We start from the raw sequence: 24,539 nt of genomic DNA on the forward strand, positions 1-24,539 counted from the left end.
CACTAGGGGCAGCTGATTGCATTCAGACTTGTACTCCCATTGAGTTCAATCCTATCAGTATCATCCATATGCGGGTAGCTCCCCCTAGTGGTGGCTGAATGCAACCAAAAATGTACTACTTTTTCTAGAGAAACATATATAATGTCAGATAAATTTAAGAAATTCAAATTATGCAATCAATCAGCACAGATTCTAAACTGGATATCAACTTTACTAATGGTGAAGAAGATTTGACAATGCATTTATTGGAGAGTGAGATCATCTCTTTTAGATAAGTGCACCCCTCTATTTCCTTCATGGACCCCAATATGCTGGCTGATTACATCTACTCTTGCGTTTTCCTGCTTTAGTTCACTGTGCTTTAGTGACTGTGTCAAATAGGGCAAAAAACAATCAGATGTCTCCATAAACAGAATAGTAAGCCTGCAAGAGACTCAATATAAAAGCCTGTTTCCTGGCTATACCTGGACCCAGCAGGTGAGGATTATATCTATGCTGTGCACGATCATTTCCTCTGTATTATACAAGCTATGTCTTAAGCGTTAGATGAGGAGTTTTATATATGTGGTGTTTCAGGACAAAGGCTCTCTGCAGCTCAGAAGGTAAGTCTCCGGCGTCATTCTGGTGTAGGGTAGGTCACCGGCGTCAGCCAGGGTAGGGTAGGTCCCTGGCGTCAGCCTGGTGTAGGGTACATCCGCAGTGTCAGGCAGGTTACCGGCGTCATCCTGGTGTAGGGTAGATCCCCATTGTCAGGCAGGTTACCGGCATCAGCCTGGTATAGGGTAGGTCACCAGCGTCAGCCTTCTGTAGGGTAGGTCCCCGGCATCAGGCAGGTCACCGACGACATCCTGGTGTTGGGTAGGCTCCCAGTGTCAGGCAGGTCTCCGGCGTCAGCCTGGTGTAGGGTAGGTCCCCGGTGTCAGTCTGGTGTAGCTTAGGTCCCTGGTGTCACTCTGGTGTAGGGTAGGTCTCCGGCGTCAGGCAGGTCACCGGCATTAGTCTGGTGTAGGGTAGGTCCCCGTCATCAGTCTAGTGTAGTTTAGGTCCCCGGCGTCAGTCTGGTGTAGGGTAGGTCCCTGGCGTCAGTGTAGGGTAGGTCCCTTTCATCACTCTGGTGTAAGGTGGGTCCCTGGCATCAGTCTGGTATAGGGTAGGTCCCGGCATCACTCTGCTGTAGGGCGGGTCCCTAGTGTTACTCTGCTGTAGGGTAGGTCCCCGGCATCAGTCTGGTGTAGGGTGGGTCCCTAGTGTCACTCTGGTGTAGGGTAGGTCCCCGGCATCGGGCAGGTCCCTGGCATTAGCCTGGTGTAGGGTAGGTCCCTGGTGTCAGTCTAGTGTAGCTTAGGTCCCTGGTGTCACTCTGGTGTAGGGTAGGTCCCTTTCATCACTCTGGTGTAAGGTGGGTCCCTGGCCTCAGTCTGGTGTAGGGTTGGTCCCTGACCTCATTCTGGTGTAGGGTAGATCCCCGGCATCACTCTGCTGTAGGGTAGGTCCCTAGTGTCACTCTGGTGTAGGGTAGGTCCCCGGCATCAGTCAGGTCCCCAGCATCACTCCGGTGTAGGGCAGGTCTCCAGCGTCAGTTTAGTGTAGGGTAGGACCCAGGCGTCACTTGCCAGGTCCCTGGCATTAGCCTGGTGTAGGGTAGGTCCCTGACGTCTGTCTAGTGTAGTTTAGGTCCCCGGCATCACTCTGCTGTAGGGTAGGTCCCCGGCATCACTCTGCTGTAGGTTAGGTGCCTAGTGTCACTCTGGTGTAGGGCAGGTCCCTGGTGTCCGTCTAGTGTCGGGCAGGTCCCTGGTGTCCGTCTAGTGTCGGGCAGGTCCCTGGTGTCCGTCTAGTGTCGGGCAGGTCCCTGGTGTGTCCGTCTAGTGTCGGGCAGGTCCCTGGTGTCCGTCTAGTGTCGGGCAGGTCCCTGGTGTCCTTCTAGTGTCGGGCAGGTCCCTGGTGTTCGTCTAGTGTCGGGCAGGTCCCTGGTGTCCGTCTAGTGTCGGGCAGGTCCCTGGTGTCTGTCTAGTGTTGGGCAGGTCCCTGGTGTCCGTCTAGTGTCGGGCAGGTCCCTGGTGTCCGTCTAGTGTCGGGCAGGTCCCTGGTGTTCGTCTAGTGTCGGGCAGGTCCCTGGTGTCCGTCTAGTGTCGGGCAGGTCCCTGGTGTCTGTCTAGTGTCGGGCAGGTCCCTGGTGTCCGTCTAGTGTCGTGCAGGTCCCTGGTGTCCGTCTAGTGTTGGGCAGGTCCCTGTGTCCTCTCTCATCATCTTCTTCTTTTTTCCAGAGTACAGGTGGAGTTTTACGTCAACGAGAACACCTTCAAGGAAAGACTTAAACTCTTCTTCATCAAAAACCAAAGATCAAGTGAGTGTTCCTGCTTCATTATTAGTAATGGGGGGCTTGGGGGGTTATGTTTTAACCAGCCCGATGCTTTGTTCTCAGAGGAGATAAGCTGCCACCTAGGGAGTCCTGAAGCTGCTGATTCCCTTCTCCCTTTTGACAACACCTGCTCGCATAGCTGACAGTATTAGAGGGTATATGACGATCCTTATAGCAATGTATGACCATAATGGGTGGCCTGTCCTAAGTGTCCAAGTATGTCAGACACTGTGCCTGGCTAATAGGATGGAGGCCAGAATTGCAGACCCCCAACTCCATGAGGTCCATATACACCAGGTGTGATGGAGAATAATATAACTTGTGACTTATTAGTGATAAGAGGGGTTAATTATTGATCATTTATTTTTACATTTATGAAAATATTACATCACAGCATAGAATGGGTTAACAGCCTGTGCCTCCCACTGTGTGCGCTGGTCTATGGCGGAACCTGTGGTGTTATACCTCCATCTAGTGGTGCTGAGGAAACAGTGCAGCGTTAGCTGCTGTACATGCAATAAATCAATAAATGGGGTAATAATATAACATTGGGACAAGTGCTGATTTTATATATATATATGTGTGGATCGCCCCCAGACACAGGGCCACAAGTCACTCGGTACCGGTCCCTTTTCCTTCGGTTCTGCGGTTGTCACGGTGGCTGGACCCGGTCGTGACCCTGCTAAGGGACGTCCAATGAAGGTGGTAGTACAGTCTATCAGGGGTTCGTGACGCCACCTGTGGTGTTCGGTCAGGGTGACCGACGCTGCTGTGGGGTCCGCTGGGGTGATGGAATGGCAGCTGGATGGTATACCTTCCCACAGGTGAAGTATGTCCCCAGGGCTTCCCAGTAAGGTGGATGGTGATGGTGTGAGGTGCAGTCAATAACGAGGACACAAGGTTGCAGTCTCTTTACCTTTTTACTGAAGGCTTCAGTACACTCAGTCCAGAGCACATTCAACAGGGCTCTCAGAGACCGGCCGGTCCGATGGGCACATCCAGAGTTTCCCTCGCAGATGGAAATCGTTGCCCACCAATAGCGCCTGTGTGTTGTAGTCCTACCCTGCTGAGCATTCGGAATAGTCCTCACAACTGCTGTTCTCGTTCGTTCTCTACAGCTTTCTTTCTCTCTCTCGTTCTTTGGTTCCAGATGTTGCTAGTTTCTAACGTCCCCCAGATATGTTATGGCTAGGACTCCACCCGTTTGACGGGAAGGCTTGGAGGTCTTCCGGGACCCTAGAGACGCCCCTCTCCCAATGTTGCCCCCTATGTCTTCGTAGGTGTAGAAGGTAGACAGCCAACCTACGATTAACTGTCCAGCGGAATTTGAAGTAAGGCCTGAAGTCAGTTACTCCTACGGTGATCCGGCCACCGACTACGCGCCTCAGTAAGATGTTGCCTTCCTCTCTCGGCACGACTCCTACTGGCTCTCCTTTGTGCTTGATCTCGTTTACACTGTTCCACAATATTCTTCCCTTCTTGTCTCTCTCTTGGATACCGCCGCAAGGTGTGCAGGCGCGGTTCCGTTACGTTCTGTTCTGTTCGCTAGGCACCTGCCAGGTTCCCACGCCTGACAGGGACCCCCCTGTGTCTTCTCCCCGCAACACCCCCTGCCACGGGATGTTGCCTGGTTCCAACCCAGTCAGCTTCTGACTAACTTCCTCCCCAGCCCCTAGTTTTACCAGTGTGAGGAGTGGCCCAATAAATAAAGCCTTTTGCTCCCCCTAGTGGCCGGAGTGTGAAGTGTAATGTGTTCTGGTGATACCTGGTCAGGAGAACTCTTTAGTACCATCAGACGTACCGCTGCTCCCCTTAGTGGCAGAGTGCTATACTGCAACGACCAGGTCTCTGGGGCGCTGCATATATACAGTATATATAGATATGAAGTCTCCTCCCCTGGATTATTTGTTTGCTTTCATCTCTTTATCTCTATTTTATCTGTTATTACGCTCCGGTGACTGTAATAACTGTCGTCTTATTTTCATTATCTTTAGTATTTCCCCATTTACTACTCCTGTAAAGGGGTATTTAAACAATAGACAATAGCAAAAAGCATCAGGACCTATTAAAGGGATGTGCAAATATGCACAGGGGGGGTGGGGACAGAGAATGGGGGTCCGGCGTCCCCAGTGAAGCTGCACCCAGGGGAGCAGACCGGGCGGTGGGTCAGCCATGGAGTTTCCTGGCATTATTGCAGTGGGTTCACCTGGGTGGTCCATGGCTCTGGGGTCTGGTAAGTGGTCCCTGTAAGGTCCGGGGTCCATATTGTTCTCCGTCTATGCCTGGTGAGGGGAGATCTAGAGCTGATTCTCTGGTTGTTGTGTTTTCCGCAACCAAATTTACCAAAAATCCCAATTACTATATAGAGTATATAATATATAATGTGATACTGGAAGAACAGCGAAAAGTAAATAACAAACAATGTGTCTTCTATGTGCGCTTTATCCAGGTCGCTTCAACAGCAGGTTAACCCCTGCCTCTCCCCTCTTCACATGCCGCCGCGCGTCCTATGACGCCATTCTCGCCATTCACTCCGCGTCTTTCCTAACCTTCAATCCAAGGTAATAATGTATCACAAGAGCGTTATCCGCGCCCGGAGCGGCTGAGCAGAGCTTGTATTGTCCTCGCTCTTGTGTTCTGTGTGGCACAAGATTAAAGCTCTCACAAGGGGGTAAAGCATCATGGAGGTGACCTACTTCCACCTCCGGAGGACTGGGCGGCCGGCGGGGTCACAGAGGGGCCTGGTGGGTATTAGCCCTCTGCCAGCTGGTTCTGCCATAGTGTTAGGGATCCTACAGGCAATTCTGTTTCTAGAAACGCTGGGTTACCCCACCTGCCTGAGGATTGCACAATTGTCCTAGAATCCTCAATGGCAATTTTTTATGATGAAATGATGGCAGCACCACTAATGTCCTGGCTCCTGTGCCCACTGATGGCGTCATCACTAATGCCCTGGATCCTGTGCCCACTGATGGCAGCACCACTAATGCCCTGGCTCCTGTGCCCACTGATGGCACCACTAATGCCATGGCTCCTGTGCCCACTGATGGCAGCACCACTAATGCCCTGGCTCCTGTGCCCACTGATGGCACCACTAATGCCCTGGCTCCTGTGCCCACTGATGGCACCACTAATGCCCTGGCTCCTGTGCCCACTGATGGCACCACTAATGCCATGGCTCCTGTGCCCACTGATGGCGTCATCACTAATGCCCTGGCTCCTGTGCCCACTGATGGCAGCACCACTAATGCCCTGGCTCCTGTGGCCACTGATGGCAGCACCACTAATGCCCTGGCTCCTGTGCCCACTGATGGCAGCACCACTAATGCCCTGGCTCATGTGCCCACTGATGGCAGCACCACTAATGTCCTGGCTCCTGTGCCCACCGATGGCGGCACCACTAAATGCCCTTGCTCCTGTGCCCACCGATGGCGGCACCACTAAATGCCCTGGCTCCTGTGCCCACCAAGGGCGGCACCACTAAATGCCCTGGCTCCTGTGCCCACCAAGGGCGGCACCACTAAATGCCCTGGCTCCTGTGCCCACCGATGGCGGCACCACTAAATGCCCTGGCTCCTGTGCCCACCGATGGCGGCACCACTAAATGCCCTGGCTCCTGTGCCCACCGATGGTGGCACCACTAAATGCCCTAGCTCCTGTGCCCACCGATGGCGGCACCACTAATGCCCTAGCTCCTGTGCCCACCGATGGTGGCACTACTAATGTCCTGGCTCCTGTGCCCACTGATGGTGGCACCACTAATGTCCTGGCTCCTGTGCCCACTGATGGCAGCACCACTAATGTCCTGGCTCCTGTGCCCACTGATGGCATCACCACTAATCCCCTGGCTCCTATGCCCACTGATGGCAGCACCACTAATGCCCTGGCTCCTGTGCCCACTGATGGCAGCACCACTAATGTCCTGGCTCCTGTGCCCACTGATGGCATCACCACTAATCCCCTGGCTCCTATGCCCACTGATGGCAGCACCACTAATGCCCTGGCTCCTGTGCCCACTGATGGCAGCACCACTAATGTCCTGGCTCCTGCGCGCACCACAAATTAATTGAATAGCACTCTTATTAGATTGTTTATGTATGTCACTGGTATTATTTGTGCACTGTATGGCAGTATGTTCACAAGCATATTACAGTATACTTGTGCACTGTAAAGCCCATAGTGCAGTATAATTTTGTGCACTGTATTGCAGAATTTACGTGAACATAGTACAGTATATTATTTGTGCACTGTATGATGGCAAGTAGATGGGCATTGTTCCATATAAGTATTGTACAGTATTGTGGCGATATTTACACTGGCATTGTGCGGTATGTTTTTGCAGACTGTATGGCAGCATTGACATTGGCCATGTACGGTATATTTTTATATGGCGATATGTACATAGGCATTGTACAGTATATTGTGCGGTATATTTTCGGTGTACGGCGGAGGCACCTGTCGCTTTTGGTGCTGTTGGGTGATTTGTGCGCTGCACGGGGCACAGTTCTATGTTGGCGACACTGAAGGTGACCGTGTGTGAGTGGGGAGGACTGGCCGGCCCAGTACGGTCCACAGTAGTCTCATTGCCTGCATATTGCAGGATGTCTGTCGGCTGCCGCTGTCCGTGGTGCTGAACACTTCCATAGTAATAATTTTGGAGAGAATATGGACAGGTTCCCCCTGGCAATGGCGAATACGCAGAGTAGGATCAGGTCGGCCGCTTTTTGTGGGCTCCCTTCCTTAGGGAAGAACCTTGAACAAGCAGTGACCCCTCTTATCCAGAATGTGGGGGGGATTTATGTGAACCCCTATTGTGAAGCTGTCGATTTCTTTAAACGATCCTGAAGCTATCAGAGCATGCTGGGAGTTGTAGTTAGGAAGCGTGGCCTGCAGCCTGCTCCTCTCCAGCAAGTGTCCGAGGGCTACCAGGGGTCTGGCTGGGGTATTGGGGGCTCACAATGACAGTGACTTGTGGCCTTTTCTCTCCAGGTCTCCGAATCCGACTCTTCAATTTCTCCCTGAAGCTGCTCTCCTGCCTCCTGTACATTGTGCGAGTGCTGCTGGACGACCCGACGCTCGGAATCGGATGGTGAGAAGGCGCCCAGAGGTGTCACTGGCGGTGTGGGCTGAGGGTCCTGTCCTTGGCACTGGGTGGGGGGCGCCGACGAGCCTCTTGGCCTGGATTGCTTCATACAGAGTTGTGGTGATGGGAATTCAAACTGCAACGGGGGTCGCCCTGTAATGCAGCCCACCAGTGCGGAGTCACCAGTGGCTCTATGTCTATGGGTACAGAACGGCCACCAGCCTGGGGCTGTATATAGGGGGCTCAGCTTCAGTCTTTGGTTCTTCAGGGCCTCATGCAGTCAGGTGAGAGGGCAAAGCACATCACTGCATGAGGCCAATCACTGGCCACAGCACGAGAAGAACCAAAGTCCACCACCATGGACCGGGGAGCTGTGGCGGAGGTGAGAAGACTATCATTTGTTAGTTTTTGTTCGGTAAAATATTTGTGTTCTGTATGGCGGTATTTCAATAAACATTTTTCTGTATGTTATTTGTACACTGTATGGCGGCATTTCCATAAGCATTGTTCGGTATATTATTTGTACACTATATGGCGGTATTTCCATAAGCATTGTTCGGTATATTATTTGTACACTGGTGGTATTTACATAAGCATTGTTCTGTATATTATTTGTACACTATATGGCGGTATTTCCATAAGCATTGTTCGGTATATTATTTGTACACTATATGGCGGTATTTACTTAGGCATTGTTCTGTATATTATTTGTACACTGTATGGCGGTATTTCCATAAGCATTGTTCAGTATATTATTTGTACACTATATGGCGGTATTTACATAAGCATTGTTCTGTATATTATTTGTACACTGTATGGCGGTATTTTCATAAGCATTGTTCTGTATATTATTTGTACACTGTATGGCGGTATTTCCATAAGCATTGTTCGGTATATTATTTGTACACTGAATGGCGGTATTTACATAAGCATTGTTCTGTATATTATTTGTACACTGTATGGCGGTATTTCCATAAGCATTGTTCGGTATATTATTTGTACAATGTTTTTCGGTATTTCCATAAGCATTGTTCTGTATATTATTTGTACACTGTATGGCGGTATTTCCATAAGCATTGTTCGGTATATTATTTGTACACTGTATGGTGGTATTTCCATAAGCATTGTTCTGTATATTATTTGTACACTGTATGGCGGTATTTACATAAGCATTGTTCTGTATATTATTTGTACACTGTATGGTGGTATTTCCATAAGCATTGTTCGGTATATTATTTGTACACTGTATGGTGGTATTTCCATAAGCATTTTTCTGTATATTATTTGTACACTGTATGGCGGTATTTACATAAGCATTGTTCTGTATATTATTTGTACACTGTATGGTGGTATTTACATAAGCATTGTTCTGTATATTATTTGTGCACTGTATGGCGGTATTTCTATAAGTGTTGTTCAGTATATTATTTGTACACTGGCGGTATTTACATAAGCATTGTTCGGTATATTTGTGCTCTGTATGGCGGTATTTACATAAGCATTGTTCGGCATATTATTTGTTCACTGTATGGCGGTATTACATAAGCATTGTTCTGTATATTGTACATTGTATGGTGGTATTTACATAGGCATTGTTCTGTATATTATTTGTGCACTGTATGGCGGTATTTACATAAGCATTATGCGGTATATTATTTGTGTACTGTATGGCGGTATTTACATAAGCATTGCTCGGTATAAGCATTGTTCAGTATATTATGTGTTCTGTATGGCAGTATTTATTCCCTTCCCTCTATTTATTGTGTTTTGGTTTCAGGAAAGACTGTTGATTTGACCGAATGTGCCCGAAAAACGAATTTTTGGAAATTTGGGGACCTTGAATAGTAATCATAAAATTAAAGGGTTTGTCCAATATTGCTGCTTGCTTCCAATAACTGCACCCCACCTGTCCATGGTTCATGTCTGGTATTATAGTTTAGCTCCATTGAAGTGAATGGTTGCTGAGCTGCAATACTGCACACGGCCTGTGAATAGGGTGGCGTTGTTTTTGGAAGAAAGCAGACATGTTTTTCAAAATAGACAATCCCTTTAATCCTGTACACATGTACATATTTTATATATAATCTGTAGTTTTATATATGATCTTTTTTTTTTACCATTCAGCTGGAATTGTGAGAAGCAGAGCTACACCTCGAAATCACTTAATGAGAGTATTAACTGGTGAGTGTCCGCAGGGGAAGGTGCTGACTGCGTCCGTAGGGGAGGTGCTAACTGCATCCACAGCGAAGGTGCTGACTGCGTCCGCAGGGGAGGTGCTGACTTTGTCCGCAGGGGAGGTGCTGACTGCATCCGCAGGGGAGGTGCTGACTTTGTCCGCAGGGGAGGTGCTGACTTCGTCCGCAGGGGAGGTGCTGACTGCATCCGCAGGGGAGGTGCTGACTGCATCCGCAGGGGAGGTGCTGACTGCGTCAGCAGGGGAGGTGCTGACTTCGTCTGCAGGGGAGGTGCTGACTGCATCCGCAGGGGACGTGCTGACTGCGTCAGCAGGGGAGGTGCTGACTTCGTCTGCAGGGGAGGTGCTGACTGCGTCCGCAGGGGAGGTGCTGACTGCATCAGCAGGGGAGGTGCTGACTTCGTCTGCAGGGGAGGTACTGACTGCGTCCGCAGGGGAGGTACTGACTGCGTCCGCAGGGGAGGTGCTGACTGCGTCAGCAGGGGAGGTGCTGACTTCGTCTGCAGGGGAGGTACTGACTGCGTCCGCAGGGGAGGTACTGACTGCGTCCGCAGGGGAGGTGCTGACTGCGTCCGCAGGGGAGGTACTGACTGTGTCCGCAGGGGAGGTACTGACTGCGTCCGCAGGGGAATGTACTGACTGCGTCCGCAGGGGAATGTACTGACTGCGTCCGCAGGAGAGGTGCGGACTGCACATGCAGGGGAGATGCTGACTGCATCCGCACGGGAGGTACTGACTGGGTCCACAGGGGAGGTACTGACTGTGTCCGCAGGGGAGCTATTGACTGTGTCTGCAGGGGAGGTACTGACTGTGTCCGCAGGGGAGCTATTGACTGTGTCTGCAGGGGAGGTACTGACTGTGTCTGCAGGGGAGGTACTGACTGCGTCTGCAGGGGAGATGCTGACTGCGTCCGCAGGGGAGGTGCTGACTGGGTCCACAGGGGAGGTACTGACTGCGTCCGCAGGGGAGGTACTGCCGGCGATGACCAAGAGTGCAGATTGCAAACACGGTCCATAATCCTACATTGATCGCCGGTGTCCCATCTTCTTGCAGGGATCCCATCATTTGGGTGGAGAGGAGTACGCTGCTCTGGGCGATTCAGGTATGCAGAGTTTTTCATGGGGTTCTTTTATTTAGTTTACTCTGAGCGCTCCCTTTCCTTCTTATCCCGAGGATTTCTCAGCAGAAGCCTCGGCTCCAGATTTGCATTTCATCAGCCTCTTGTCCTCTGTTGTACCTGGAGCTTACAGACTGACAATTCCTTCCTTCGCTGCCGTCCTAGTTAATCCCATCATGAAGGAACTCCGCATAGAAGTCGTCAGGACGTGACCGGACTATTAATGCCGCCCCTCTATACTGGTATTTCCCAATAACGCCGCTTCTTCTCACCTTCCAGGTCACGGTGGCCATCATCAGTTTCCTAGAGACGATGCTTCTGATGTATCTCAGCTATAAGGTAAGCACGGGCTACAGGGCGAACATAGTGACCCCACGTGGGTTTGGGGTCCTGCGGCATCTTATCCAACTTAAAGCTCGTTCATAAATTTCTAAGAGGAACAACAGAGGCAATATATGGACCAAAGGGACCGTCCGGGTCTCCGCAGGCTCCAGGTTCTGCAACCCCTGCACCCATTTTAATTGTGCCCCAGGTTTGTCTCATCTGCCACCTAGTGGTGGAGTTTATGGCCTACAGCCTCGCTCTAGCCTGTGTTTTACTGATCCTCTTCTCTAGTCACATCCAAAGCACTATTAAAAATTCTGCTTTTCTTTGCACAAGCCTTAGAATAACCTGCAGGGAAAAAAAAAATCTGTGCCGACCCAACGACTCCAAAGATGTTCTGCAGCATCTGACACCTCTCATTCATTCTGCATTGATCCTTGATTTTTCCTCGGTCAATACCTTTGGGAAAGCAATGAACGAATGGTGAATGCTGGAGTCTGTGGTCCCTTAAAGGGATTGTCTACCTTTTGGGGCCATTTTTGTGTATCTAAATGAGTTTATTTTTACCTAAAAATCATGGTTGTTATTGGGTTTAACAAAATCTGCTGGTTGCAGAATGAGTTAACTGAAAACGATCAGTGAGCTCCTTTTAACAGTCCAGTGGAAGAGGTTTTTATGTCTTATTTTTTTTAGCTTCTTTCAGCTGATTTATGACCACAGAGCACATCTAAATTGAATGTGCAGCAAAACAAAGAACGCGTAAAAGCCAAACCGTGCAATAGTTGTTATGAAATCGAGTGGCACAAATTATTTTTGACCCAAATACCCGCATTTCATTTAAAACAAAAAATTGTCCCCTGAAGTGGACAAGCCCTTTAAGTGCTCCTCACTCCTGCATGTGGTGATGTCTGGTACTGCAGCTCTTCTCAGCCCCATTCACTTGAAATGCAGTACCAGATGCAGCCACACAGATGTGGATGGCGCTGTGCTGGGAAATGCAATGAACACCCCCTGTTGTTTTGCATGAGCACACAAATTGGCTCATCTTGGCATCCTGGAAAGGCCATTTTTGAAGGCATATTCTACATTAACTATTCCAGAGATACGAGCCCTTTTATTTAGTACTAATTTTACGGTCTTTACATGGGAGCATGATCCACAGGATCCTCAGGGGCGTGTCTTTAGGCCGCTCTGCATAATTATCATGTAAGCCACGCCTCCTTAGTAAAGATGGTAAAAACTAGCACTAAATAAAGTGCTTCATATCTCCGGAACCGTATGGCGGATTTAAAGAAAACAAAAACTGGAATACTGGGGAGCAGCAGGAATTAAAAAAAAAGTTTAAACACTGCCCACTTGTGACTTGGTGATGGGTCGCATTTAAGGGATGTACATTACACTGCTATCATTGTGCCATGTTAGACGTTATCATGTAATTCACCAGCGAATGTGTTGAATCCACAGGGAAACATCTGGGAACAAATCATCAGGATTTCCTTCATTCTGGAGATGATAAACACGGTGCCTTTCATCATCACAGTAAGTTTCTAAATGCTTTCCATATAGTGTATGCTTTAATCCCATTGTTCTGGGGGATCGGGGGCAGTGGATGGTGGCATTCCACCTCTGACAATAAAAAGTTAAAAGTAAGAATAAAGATCGGCTGATCGCCGCCGATCAGCCGTCATCACTGGGGGAATAGGTTTCCTTGCAGCGGCCACTACAGGAGAAATGTGGTATTACACTTAATGAATGGATGACAGGCTGGGGGAATATGTTTCCCTGCAGCGGCCACTACAGGAGAAATGTAGTATTACACTTAATGAATGGATGACAGGCTGGGGGAATATGTTTCCCTGCAGCGGCCACTACAGGAGAAATGTAGTATTACACCTAATGAATGGATGACAGGCTGGGGGAATATGTTTCCCTGCAGCGGCCACTACAGGAGAAATGTGGTATTACACTTAATGAATGGATGACAGGCTGGGGGAATATGTTTCCCTGTAGCGGCCACTACAGGAGAAATGTGGTATTACACTTAATGAATGGATGACAGGCTGGGGGAATATGTTTCCCTGCAGCGGCCACTACAGGAGAAATGTGGTATTACACTTAATGAATGGATGACAGGCTGGGGGAATATGTTTCCCTGCAGCGGCCACTACAGGAGAAATGTGGTATTACACCTAATGAATGGATGACAGGCTGGGGGAATATGTTTCCCTGCAGCGGCCACTACAGGAGAAATGTGGTATTACACTTAATGAATGGATGACAGGCTGGGGGAATATGTTTCCCTGCAGCGGCCACTACAGGAGAAATGTAGTATTACACCTAATGAATGGATGACAGGCTGGGGGAATATGTTTCCCTGCAGCGGCCACTACAGGAGAAATGTGGTATTACACTTAATGAATGGATGACAGGCTGGGGGAATATGTTTCCCTGCAGCGGCCACTACAGGAGAAATGTAGTATTACACCTAATGAATGGATGACAGGCTGGGGGAATATGTTTCCCTGCAGCGGCCACTACAGGAGAAATGTGGTATTACACTTAATGAATGGATGACAGGCTGGGGGAATATGTTTCCCTGCAGCGGCCACTACAGGAGAAATGTGGTATTACACTTAATGAATGGATGACAGGCTGGGGGAATAGGTTTCCCTGCAGCGGCCACTACAGGAGAAATGTAGTATTACACCTAATGAATGGATGACAGGCTGGGGGAATATGTTTCCCTGCAGCGGCCACTACAGGAGAAATGTGGTATTACACCTAATGAATGGATGACTGGCTGGGGGAATAGGTTTCCCTGCAGCGGCCACTACAGGAGAAATGTGGTATTACACTTAATGAATGGATGACAGGCTGGGGGAATATGTTTCCCTGCGGCGGCCACTACAGGAGAAATGTGGTATTACACTTAATGAATGGATGACAGGCTGGGGGAATAGGTTTCCCTGCAGCGGCCACTACAGGAGAAATGTGGTATTACACCTAATGAATGGATGACAGGCTGGGAGGAGCAATAGCTGTTTGCAGGGTCATCCCCTTCCAGTGACGGGCCTGGTGTTGGCGTATTATATAGCTGCACGTTCCATTTGTAGGTTCTTTATACCAAGTAGAGGGACAACTGTAGTAACGACGGGGGCTGCAATCCTGTAATGAGTACCCCGGAGGAAACGTTCCCTTCCCGGAGTCGGGGGGCTTCGGAATAGTCACTTAGTGAATGCGGAGAGCCGCGGGCGCCACATTACAGGTAACAGTAGAGAATGGAGCCCGCCGTGCCGGTGCGAAGCCTTCCATTGCCTTTGTCAGCGGAGTTTTCCCACGCAGTCTCTTTGTTCTGGAACCTTGAAAATCCCGTCGACTGAGAAAGTCACGATGTGAAGAATATAAAGCCGTCAGCCGGCGGATTTTCTTAACTAATTGACTGAGCCGGCGGATCAGAAGGGAATAATTATAGTGAAGGTGGAAGGTTGAGCGGAGCCACAATTGCCGCTTTTCTTTATCTTTTTGTTTTTATAAATTTTCCTGATGTTTTACAGAAAAGTGAATGTCAGCGATCGCTCCCTCCATATATCAGATACTGCAGATACCCTGACACCTGAGTTATTAAATAGTTATATTCCCCATAATATACCGATCCCGCCGCATCATTTCTTAATTCTCTAGGTCATTCCTCTGTTGTTCCCCCAGGAAATGTATGAATCAATTGGTAATTGTCTCTGCTTACTCTACCACTGCCCAATCAGTGCCGACTCTGTAAGGACACACCCCCTTGGCAAGACGAATGGTAACACCCAGATGTCACTTATTTAGTAATTTCCAGGAGGAACAACAGAGGGACAGAATTATGAGAAAAGATGCTGCAACAATGGAATTTCATAGGCGAATGCCGACGTGACAGGAGGGGGGAGAGTTTCTTTTTAATAGTGAGTTTGTTGAAATTACGACTAGTCACATTACTGCTGTGGGAAAGTGAACGCAGGGACCTCATTTCTTCCTATGGGTAACCCTACGAGGAGGTGTCACTGGAATCTTTCACCTCTTTTTTTTTTTTTAAGTTAAAGAGCGAGGGGTATTGAAAGGAGCAGGGCTGACAGCAGGAGGTCATGCTTGTAGGTGACAATAGACAGCAATGTATGCAAGCAGTAGAGGAAAGGTAAAATCCAAGCAGTACAGAGTATTTCAGGACAAATTACATTGGACACTTCTGAGAATATTAATGACTGCATGAAAGAATGTCAGCAATCCACTCCTGAAATACTCTGTGCTGATTGCAGACTCTGCTCTTTCCACTTATAGACAGGGATCTGAGGAGGGGGTTCAGGACGATGAGGGGGAGTGAGGAGGACGATGGGGGAGTGAGGAGGACGGTGGGGGGAGTGAGGAGGGGGATCAGGACGATGGGGGGGGAGTGAGGAGGGGGATCAGGAGGATGGGGAGTGAGGAGGACGATGGGGGAGTGAGGAGGACGGTGGGGGGAGTGAGGAGGGGGATCAGGACGATGGGGAGTGAGGAAGGGGTTTAGGAGAACAGTGGGGGTGAGGAGGGGTTTAGGACGGTGGGGGGAGTGAAGAGGGGGTTCAGGACGATGGGGGGTTCAGGACAATGGAGGGGAGTGAGGAGGGTTTCAGGACGATGGGGGAGTGAGGAGGGTGTTCAGGACAATGGAGGGGAGTGAGGAGGGTGTTCAGGACAATGGGGGGAGTGAGGAGGGGGTTCAGGACAATGGAGGGGAGTGAGGAGGGGGTTTAGAACGATGGGGGGGGGGGTTCAGGACAATGGAAGGGATTGAGGAGGGAGTTCAGGACAATGGGGTAGTGAGGGGGGCTTAGTATGATGGGGGGCTTAGTACGATGGGGGGGAGTGAGGAGGGGGTTCAGGACATGGGGGGTAGTGAAGAGGATATGTGTGGCCTCACTCTATGAAAATGAACTGAGCGAGGCCGGGCACGTCCAGTCGGAATGTGGTCAGAAGTATACAAATCACAGAATGGTGCACTTACATTAGTATAGCTCCTTCATCCAAATGGCGTCCACTTGGATGAAGGAGCTATACTAATGTAAGTGCACCATTAACTCTTTTATAATACTTTCCATATCACCAGGTGACATACCGGACATGGGCACATGACGAGTCATTTCTTATAATATATAGAATTTTACTTTGTTCCTTAGAAGTACAGTATATATAGATTAAATAGAGGAGTGCACTGACACTTTACCCCCCTTTTCTTTGCCCCTGTAAAAATGGCAATTGATTAATGTACTGTTGGTCTTTTTTGGACTCTTTTGCTTATTTATTATATATTGATATGTTCACTTGTCACCCTCCTTCTTACATTTCCATACCCCATGAGGGCGTCCTTGTTGTTTTTTAATTGCTCTTTTTAATGTCATTGTCCTGACACCTCTGTTGCTGCTATAAATAAAATATGCTGATATGTTAGATTGTACTTGGGACTTTATTGATCGTTTGTTTCCTTTTCCCTCTTGCTAATCATTATAATGAAGTGCTTTACTCTACTGAGGCACAAGCTCTGCTGATATCCCTGTCAGACTTATGTGTACTTGATCTGTGTTCCAGGCTCTGACTACAGGCAGATTATATTGATAGAAATATACTGCTGTGTACAACAAATGTTTCATAGATTTTTTTTTCTTCCTAGAAAAGTACAAAAAAAATAATTTGATCAGTTCTTCCCAGGAACTGAACTCACATGTCTGCATCTGCAGGCTGTTGCTTTACCAGTGAACCACAGCTAACAATGCTGGAAAGGAGAATTTGGTGATCTTAAAGGGAACCTGTCACCCCCCTCGGTCGTTTGTAACTAAAAGAGCCACCTTGTGCAGCACAAATGCTGCATTCTGCCACCTTGTCAGAATGCAGCATTTGTGCTGCACAAGGTGGCTCTTTTAGTTACAAACGCCTGAGGGGGGTGACAGGTTCCCTTTAACTTCTATATTGCAGGCAAGGAACCCAGAAGCAGAATATACATATCCATAGAAACACATGGTGTATATAACAATGTATTTTTATGGTGCCTGTATAATGAGGTGAAGAAAAATAGTTTTTTGTTTCTTTAAAAGTATTAGAAATAATAAGCAATAACAAAAAATTCTGAGTCTCCGAGGTCTTAAACCCACAAACTTAACATTACAAAGAGAAGCTTTAATCTACTGAGCCACAAGCTCTGGTTATATCACTGGCAGACTTCTGTATACTTGATCTGTACTGCAGGCTCTGACTACAGGCAGATCATACTGCACGCACTGCTGTGTACAATGAATGTTTCTGTAGTCTAGAGGGGGAATGAAAGAATTTTTCATCTTATAAAATTACTAAAAAATAACAATGAAACACACTTGATAATGAAAAAAATGATGTCATTTTTTAATAGTTTTTTTTAATAATAAACAACACAAATCAGCAAATAACATGGACATATTTAATGCCCCTTAATCGTAATGACGCGCAGAACCACAGCGATCAGATTATTATGGGAAAATCTGTAAAAAAAACGTAAAAAAAAGGGCGTTATTGATATTTTTTTCTCTATTAAACCCATAAAAAATGTAATAAAACTGTAATGCTGAGGCCGTGTTCACATGTAGTGTAAATGCTGTGGTCTTTCTGCTGCTTTTTTTCTGCAGGTGTCCGCATCATACAACGCAATAACAATCTTCTCTGATTATTGTGTGTTTGCTGCGTTTCTTTAATGCATTTTTCCTCTTATTTGATGTGATTTTTGGGCAGATATGAAGCAGGGTTTTTAATGCTGTTTTTAATTGTACAGAAAAGGTTTGATTCTGCGCTTAAAAATGCAACAGCAGTTTTTTTTTTACGTCATACTTTTTTTTTTTTTTTTCAGAAGAAGCTTAGAAAGAAAAAATGCACCAAAACCACAGAGCTCAGCAGCATCTTCAGACCACAGAGAGCGGAGATTTCAGGGAATCACATGCACTTTGCTTTGACATTCAGGCCGTGTTCACATGTAGCGTAACGGCTGCGTATTTTCTGCTGTTTTTTTGCATAAAAATTCTGCAGTGTTTAACTGTCCAATCAAAGTTTGTGATTTCCTGAAAACTACGCCCCCTGTGGTCAAAAGACGCTAGTGAACTGCGCCCGCTATGAGAATTCATCCAACAGTATTTTACATTATGTACAGTCAGTATTGATCTGTATTCTTGTCCCTACACCTGTTTACACGTGTTCTTCCTTTACTTTTCCTCCCTTCCTACCGCTTACATGTTTTATATATAAGGTATCTTATACCTGTACCGTAACCCCTTGCTATTCCACATCCCGTACAGACCAGTCTTTTTCATTTTCCTTCTATCCCTTTATTTTTTCTTTTTCCTTAATAAACCATATTTTCCCTTCCCCCTTCTCATCCTTAACCCTTTCTACCCTTTATTTTGTCTATAGCTTTCATCCCTTTAAATATCCTTTTTTGCTTTTATTTGATGGTGGTTGGCATCTATATTACTGTGGATTTATTATATGTCTCCCGCTTTTTCTTTACCCCATTTATGTAAAAAAAAAAATCCTTAATAAAAACTACTATAACATAAAAGTCTCCCATTGTGCGCCCAAGGACGCTGCTGATCTGTGCGGTTTTGGGGCTTTTTCTTTTCTCTTATCTTCTATGTGGAGCCTATAAAAATGTATGTAAAAAACTGCAGATACTTTTTTAAGTGCAGAATCAAAGCTTTTCTGTGCTATAAAAAAAAAACCACATTAATAACGCGGTTTCACATCTGCACCGAAAAGGCATCAAATAAGGGGAGAAGATTGTTATTGTGCTAGGAAACGAGACGGAGCTGTAATACCAGACACAACCACTATAGTATGGACGGCGCTGTGTCTGGCAAACAAGGAAGATCCTATCAAACACCCGGAGGCATTAACCCCTTCCTATTACAGCAAAAAAAAAAAAAAGTTTACTGTCGTCAATTTCTTAGATTCATAGCTATTGTTTTTCCATTGACGCAGCGGTGTCGGAGCTTGTACTTTTGCACGGCGATCTAATGTTTTTATTGAAATCATTGTGACATACATATAATAAATGTGATTTTATTTTTGGGGGGAGTGAGAATTCCTGAACAACAGCAATTCTGACATTTTGATTTCTATTTTTTGCTTTGTGGTATTTAATATTTTCAAAAACATTTTGATCACTTGTTCTATATAACCTATACACGACAAAGCCACAGGAGTAACAAGATGGCAGCCCTAGGGGGGATTTTAGCAAGAGGATGGGGGGAGGACACCTAAAACCGCGCGCCAAGATCCAATCCCTTAGATACCCCACATAAATGGGAAAAGTTCCGATTTTCACCACAAGTAGGAGCTCTCGCATTCAGATTCTACTATCACCATAATGGTGGGATCATTTTACCTTTATAATGGACCCCCCAATTGTATGTATCCACTGGTTTTCATGTAGCAGGATGCCCTAAAAATTGGGCAACATTGGTCACTGATCTGGAAAACTTGATCCAAAAAATGTCCAGTATGTAGGACTAATCACACCGACTTTCTGATGCCTGTCGTTCTCTCTTCCTTTCCAGATATTTTGGCCGCCTCTAAGAAATATGTTTATCCCGGTTTTCCTGAACTGCTGGCTGGCAAAGTGCGTTCTGGAGAATATGATAGTAAGTACCTGTGGGCAGTAATGATGTAATAAGCATGTAGGCGGGGGAGGGAACAACCACAGCCCCGCCCCTGAGGAACCAGTGGATACCAGAAAACACCCACACTAAGCAGCCAGCCAGCTGAGAGGAGTAATAACATGCCCATTAAAAGAGGGAGATTCCTACATGGTTTGGGAAACCCCCTTTTAAATATTTAACTATTTAGGGTGCTGAATAAAAGCTTAAGCAGGGGCAGAGCCATGACGTAGGTATAAGGAATGCAGAGGTTACAGTCACACCTGGGATCTGAGGGTGTTCAAAGGCTGTTTAGCCACATAAGACAACGCTAGTATTATAAATGGCACATGGGATGGCGGAGCCTTTGTATCATGTTCCGCCCCCTCGGAGCCGGCACTAGACAGAGCGCTGTATTTTTTAAGCTTTACACTGTTATTGTACAATATATATGTATTGTGCTGTTCTCTGTCTGACATGAGCTGAATCACATCCTTCCTATGTTTCAGAATGATCTCCATCGTGCCATTCAGCGGACGCAGTCAGCCATGTTTAATCAGGTGATCATTCTGATCTGCACCCTGCTCTGCCTGGTGTTCACAGGGTAAGTGGTCATTTCTCCATTTACTGCACCTATATTAACGGCACTGCTATAGTGATGGAGGGGATGGCATCCAGATTTTACATTAAGACCAATCCCATATCTATCTATCACATATCTACACAGAGTCCTGTAATACTGTTCGTCCTGAGCTCCTGATTCATGTATATACAGTAGATTGCCAACGCTGTGCAGGAAATACTGCAGGGGAAAGAACCTTAAACTATAGGTTTCTAGAACATTCTGGCGGCCGGAGAGTTCGGTTTAAACCAAGTACAACTAACCAAATCCTTCACGACCTGAATGGAAAACTCTCTTCTATGTGCTGTGTAAGCGCTGCCTGATCTCAAGAGGCTGGAAAAAGCTGAGGGAGGCGAGTGCGGGGGCACTAAGTGGTCACGCTGTGCCGCATGTGGTGGTCTTATATAACTGCTGGCGCTACGTGGCGCCTCTTGCCCTCTCTATGCTGCTCTCCTGATTCCCCTTCAGCCATTAGTTCAGTGCTAATGAAAAGTGCTTTTTTTGTGTGCACTCATCAAGATTTCCAGCAAGACAGGACGGGTCAGGTACGCTCTCCAACCATTGTGCTGCTGGAAGGGAGTAATACCCAGCAGACAAAGGCGCTGCAGAGCAAAAACAGCATCAATCCTAAGTAACCCAAGTGCTCTGAACTGAAGTTAGTGTGGTTGCTGAGCTCCTGGAAGTGTGTTACATCCAGCCGTTACATATCCATAGAGGATTTATTAAAAGGGCCAATTACATTTCAAGAATAAAACCATTCCTGAGTAACCTAAGTGCTCTGGACTGAAGTTAAATGGAATATGTCATTTATATGGGCATATAACCCTTTCAAAGCCAAGTGCTTTACATGCCCTATCTGTTCCTCCATTACTGAGAAACCAGGATTTGAATTGGTATGCACATGAGACTGAAATGCTATGGTAGATCGGAAGCCTCTGTCACTCCAGCTCTATTGCCCCGCTTAGTGCCACCGTCCTATTGCTTGACTGACAGCTCCTTTGCCTGAAGTCATACATCATAGACGCTGTCAGTCAAGCTTGAGTAAATGGCGCTGGGCTTGGAATAGAGCTGGAGTGATGGTAGCTTAAGATAATAATACCAAAGAATTTGTGTTTGCAATCATTTTCAGGAAGAAACTGAGTATTATCTGACAGAATTGCAGGGGTGTCAATACTTTTGGCCACAACTGTAGTTCTTCAGCCTCATTTGCATATAAAATCAAATTATGATTTCTCAGTAACTGGAATGTAAAAGACTTGTCTTTGAAAGAGCTACATGCACTTCTTAAACGTTTGGTGGTTGAAATTCTGCTGACAGATTCCCTTTAATGTGGGTTCCATGCTGCTGGAAATATATTACACCCCACAGTTAAACGGTGCAGCTTTATTAAAGGGGCCGGTTACAATGCAAAGACAAAATCATTCCCTAGTAACCTGAGTGCTCTGGGATGTAGCTGTGGTAGAGGCAGCATACTGGTTTAGTTTTAGTGGATGCAGAACTAGTAATGGTAGCCTGGTGCCGCCACTTTTTCCAGGACTGGAGTCCAGCATGCCACACAAGTGCATGATCGGTGTAATTGTGGCATCCTGTGGTCAGAGGGGACTTTATACTCTACTGCATTCATCAGTGGGCAAAATACAAAATTTCTGTTTCCCGACAGCTGCCACTAGGAGGCGCTGCCTGCATACAGTCCCTAATGAGTGAAGTGTAGACGGCGCCCCTTAGTGGCTGCTGTCGGCAGTCAGATTCTCTTATTCTTGGCATTACTGTGGGCTGGTGAAGCCAAGGCGGTGGCAGCACTATATGGGTATGGTGGGCAGTAATAGTGCTGGGGGCACTTATAGAGATGTGCATTGACCTTGCGGGGGTGGGTACTATTTTGGTACGAGTGTATGATGTGGCAGTTGTTTCCTTTTGACGCAGGTTGATCTGAATATTCCATCTTCGCCCACCTTCAATTACTACCCAGAGAGTCAAGTAATATCGCCCATTGTGTGTGATAATACCGCACTATGGCTGCGCTATATATAGAGCGGATATATCATTTTTTTTGCCGCCTTCTACGTCAGCAGTCATTCACCATCTGTAACAATAGATTATAATATGCGTGGTGGGCAATCGCTGCAGATGGGCGTCCCGGGTCCACAGCTCCGTACAATCGCCGGACAATGGCTCGTGACTCATTACAGGGTCTGGTTTCCGTTCGTCATATTATTCAGCAACTTATTCAGAAATGTCTGATTAATATTCATTATAGGGATGTGTCAGGCACCAAGCCGCCATGTGGTGGCGCTATGGACAAATACGGATTGGTAAGCACCGCAGCAGACACCTTGAAAACTTGTATGTAAGAACTGTTCTATATTCAAAGAGGTTTGCATTTTGGAGTAACCGCGACCCCCCCACTATCTGGGGACGCTACCCGCTAATGGCCGCCCGCTGCTCTCTTCCAGGATGTGCGGCATTCAGCATTTGGAAAGGGCCGGGGAAAACCTTTCACTCTTCAAATCGTTTTATTTCTGCATCGTCACCTTCTCCACGGTGGGATATGGAGATGTGACCCCCAAAATCTGGCCCTCGCAGCTCCTGGTGGTGATCATGATCTGCGTGGCTCTGGTGGTGTTACCTCTCCAGGTAAGCGGCGAGCGCGACACGAGAGGGGACTCCCAGCAATGCTTAAATAGCAATTGCCCAATGTAAGATTGTAAAGGACTCCATTTACAAGACAGGAGGTTGCTTTATGAAATGCACGCAGGGCCTTGGGGAAGTTAACGTTCCTGATTCTTAGGTAGTAGGCAAATATGATGGAATTGCTACTTATGCAATTCTCAAAGGTTCCCTATTGGTTGTCTCATTTAGGGACCATTCTGTATAAAACTGATAGGCGAGAAAGAGCGTCTTCTACTCTGGAGGACCCAACTATTGTAATACTTGATTTGAACTATGGTGGTGCTGCAGGGAGATTGCACACTTGCTGCCCAATCCTTCAACGATCACAGCTGATCACTGATGCAGGATAAGTCAGAAAGCTGCAATTACCAGCTAGCACAGCTCCATAATATGGTCCATAGGGGGCAGTATGACAGTGCCATTGATACTGAGATGCATCCGTCCTGAGATATCGGTTTAGGATTCGAAGCGGCTCCTCATTTCTACTTGAACGGTTCGGTGACAGTCTCCAAATCCCCGGTGGTTGGTGCTTGTAGGACCTGTCACCCCTACAGTGACTGGATGTCATGAGGCGCGGCAGGATATGGCGGCAGGACTCTCTGAGGAGCTGGACGCCGTCACTTTTCATCAATGATGCCTCCTCTGGCCACACTTGGGCCCTCAGATATGAAAGGTCAGGGGTCCCCATTACTCTTCTACTTTAGGAGCACTCTAATGGACCATGGCCGGTTTGGCTGGCATGGCACCTAGTGATGCCAGGTGAAGAGTTACTAAACAGACACGAATCATGTATAGCGCCCCCTGTACCTTACAGTGAGCTATCGAAACAATTCACTGGTCTCCATACGTGGCGATAAGGTGACAAGTGGGTATTTGGGATATTGGCATTAGTGAACGAAGGTCTCACATGCTCACTACAGCTCTCATAGAAGTGAATGGAGGTCACACATGCTACCCAGAGTATTCTTTCAGGTCATTGACTACACTCCCTCTTTTCTATATCTTCTGTCTGTAACCATAAAAACACAATGATTTGCATGAGAGCTGATGCCGTATAACAAGTGAAGCTATGTTTTTATCTGATTAGAAAAACGTGACCTTTTTTTTCTTCTAGAAACAGCGCCACCTTTGCTCTTAGGCCACTGCTGGTACTGCAGCTCAGCAGTGATTAGGGAGGAGCTGCAGATACCGCATAAAACCTACAGACCTCTGTGGTGGTGTTTCTGGCAGAAAGAGGTCATGTTTGTCTAATCTTATGCAACTCCTTAACTCTGTAGGGAGTTTTCAGGGTGAGAAATTATCATCTTCTTGAGAGGAGAGGCCTCCTGGGAGAAGATGCTCGAGAAGATAATTAGATAACAAGTAAAAGAGGTCGAGACATAATGTAAGAATAAGAGGTCAGAACGTTTCACTGCTCGTCTGTCCTAAGAAAGGAAAAGGGACTTGGGGATTAGTGAGAGTAATCTGAAGATCTAGAGCAAGACGAGAGATGGAGAAGGGAGAA

General features: G+C 47.2%; 1 protein-coding gene across 5 annotated transcripts in view; it reads left to right on the plus strand.

Moving 5' to 3' along the window:
* Positions 1–24,539, plus strand: part of KCNT1 (potassium sodium-activated channel subfamily T member 1) — a 370,149-nt gene that overhangs the window by 286,869 nt on the left and 58,741 nt on the right. For all 5 annotated transcript variants that reach the window (XM_069748033.1, XM_069748032.1, XM_069748037.1 and 2 more), the window contains 9 exons: positions 2,268–2,347; positions 7,352–7,451; positions 9,570–9,626; positions 10,693–10,741; positions 11,036–11,095; positions 12,545–12,619; positions 19,666–19,749; positions 20,253–20,347; positions 22,819–22,999. In XM_069748033.1, coding sequence (XP_069604134.1) covers positions 2,268–2,347; positions 7,352–7,451; positions 9,570–9,626; positions 10,693–10,741; positions 11,036–11,095; positions 12,545–12,619; positions 19,666–19,749; positions 20,253–20,347; positions 22,819–22,999 — 781 coding nt within the window. The remainder of the gene's footprint in view (positions 1–2,267; positions 2,348–7,351; positions 7,452–9,569; positions 9,627–10,692; positions 10,742–11,035; positions 11,096–12,544; positions 12,620–19,665; positions 19,750–20,252; positions 20,348–22,818; positions 23,000–24,539) is intronic.

Source organism: Ranitomeya imitator, chromosome 2 (assembly GCF_032444005.1).
Source record: "Ranitomeya imitator isolate aRanImi1 chromosome 2, aRanImi1.pri, whole genome shotgun sequence".
Taxonomy (NCBI): domain Eukaryota; kingdom Metazoa; phylum Chordata; class Amphibia; order Anura; family Dendrobatidae; genus Ranitomeya; species Ranitomeya imitator.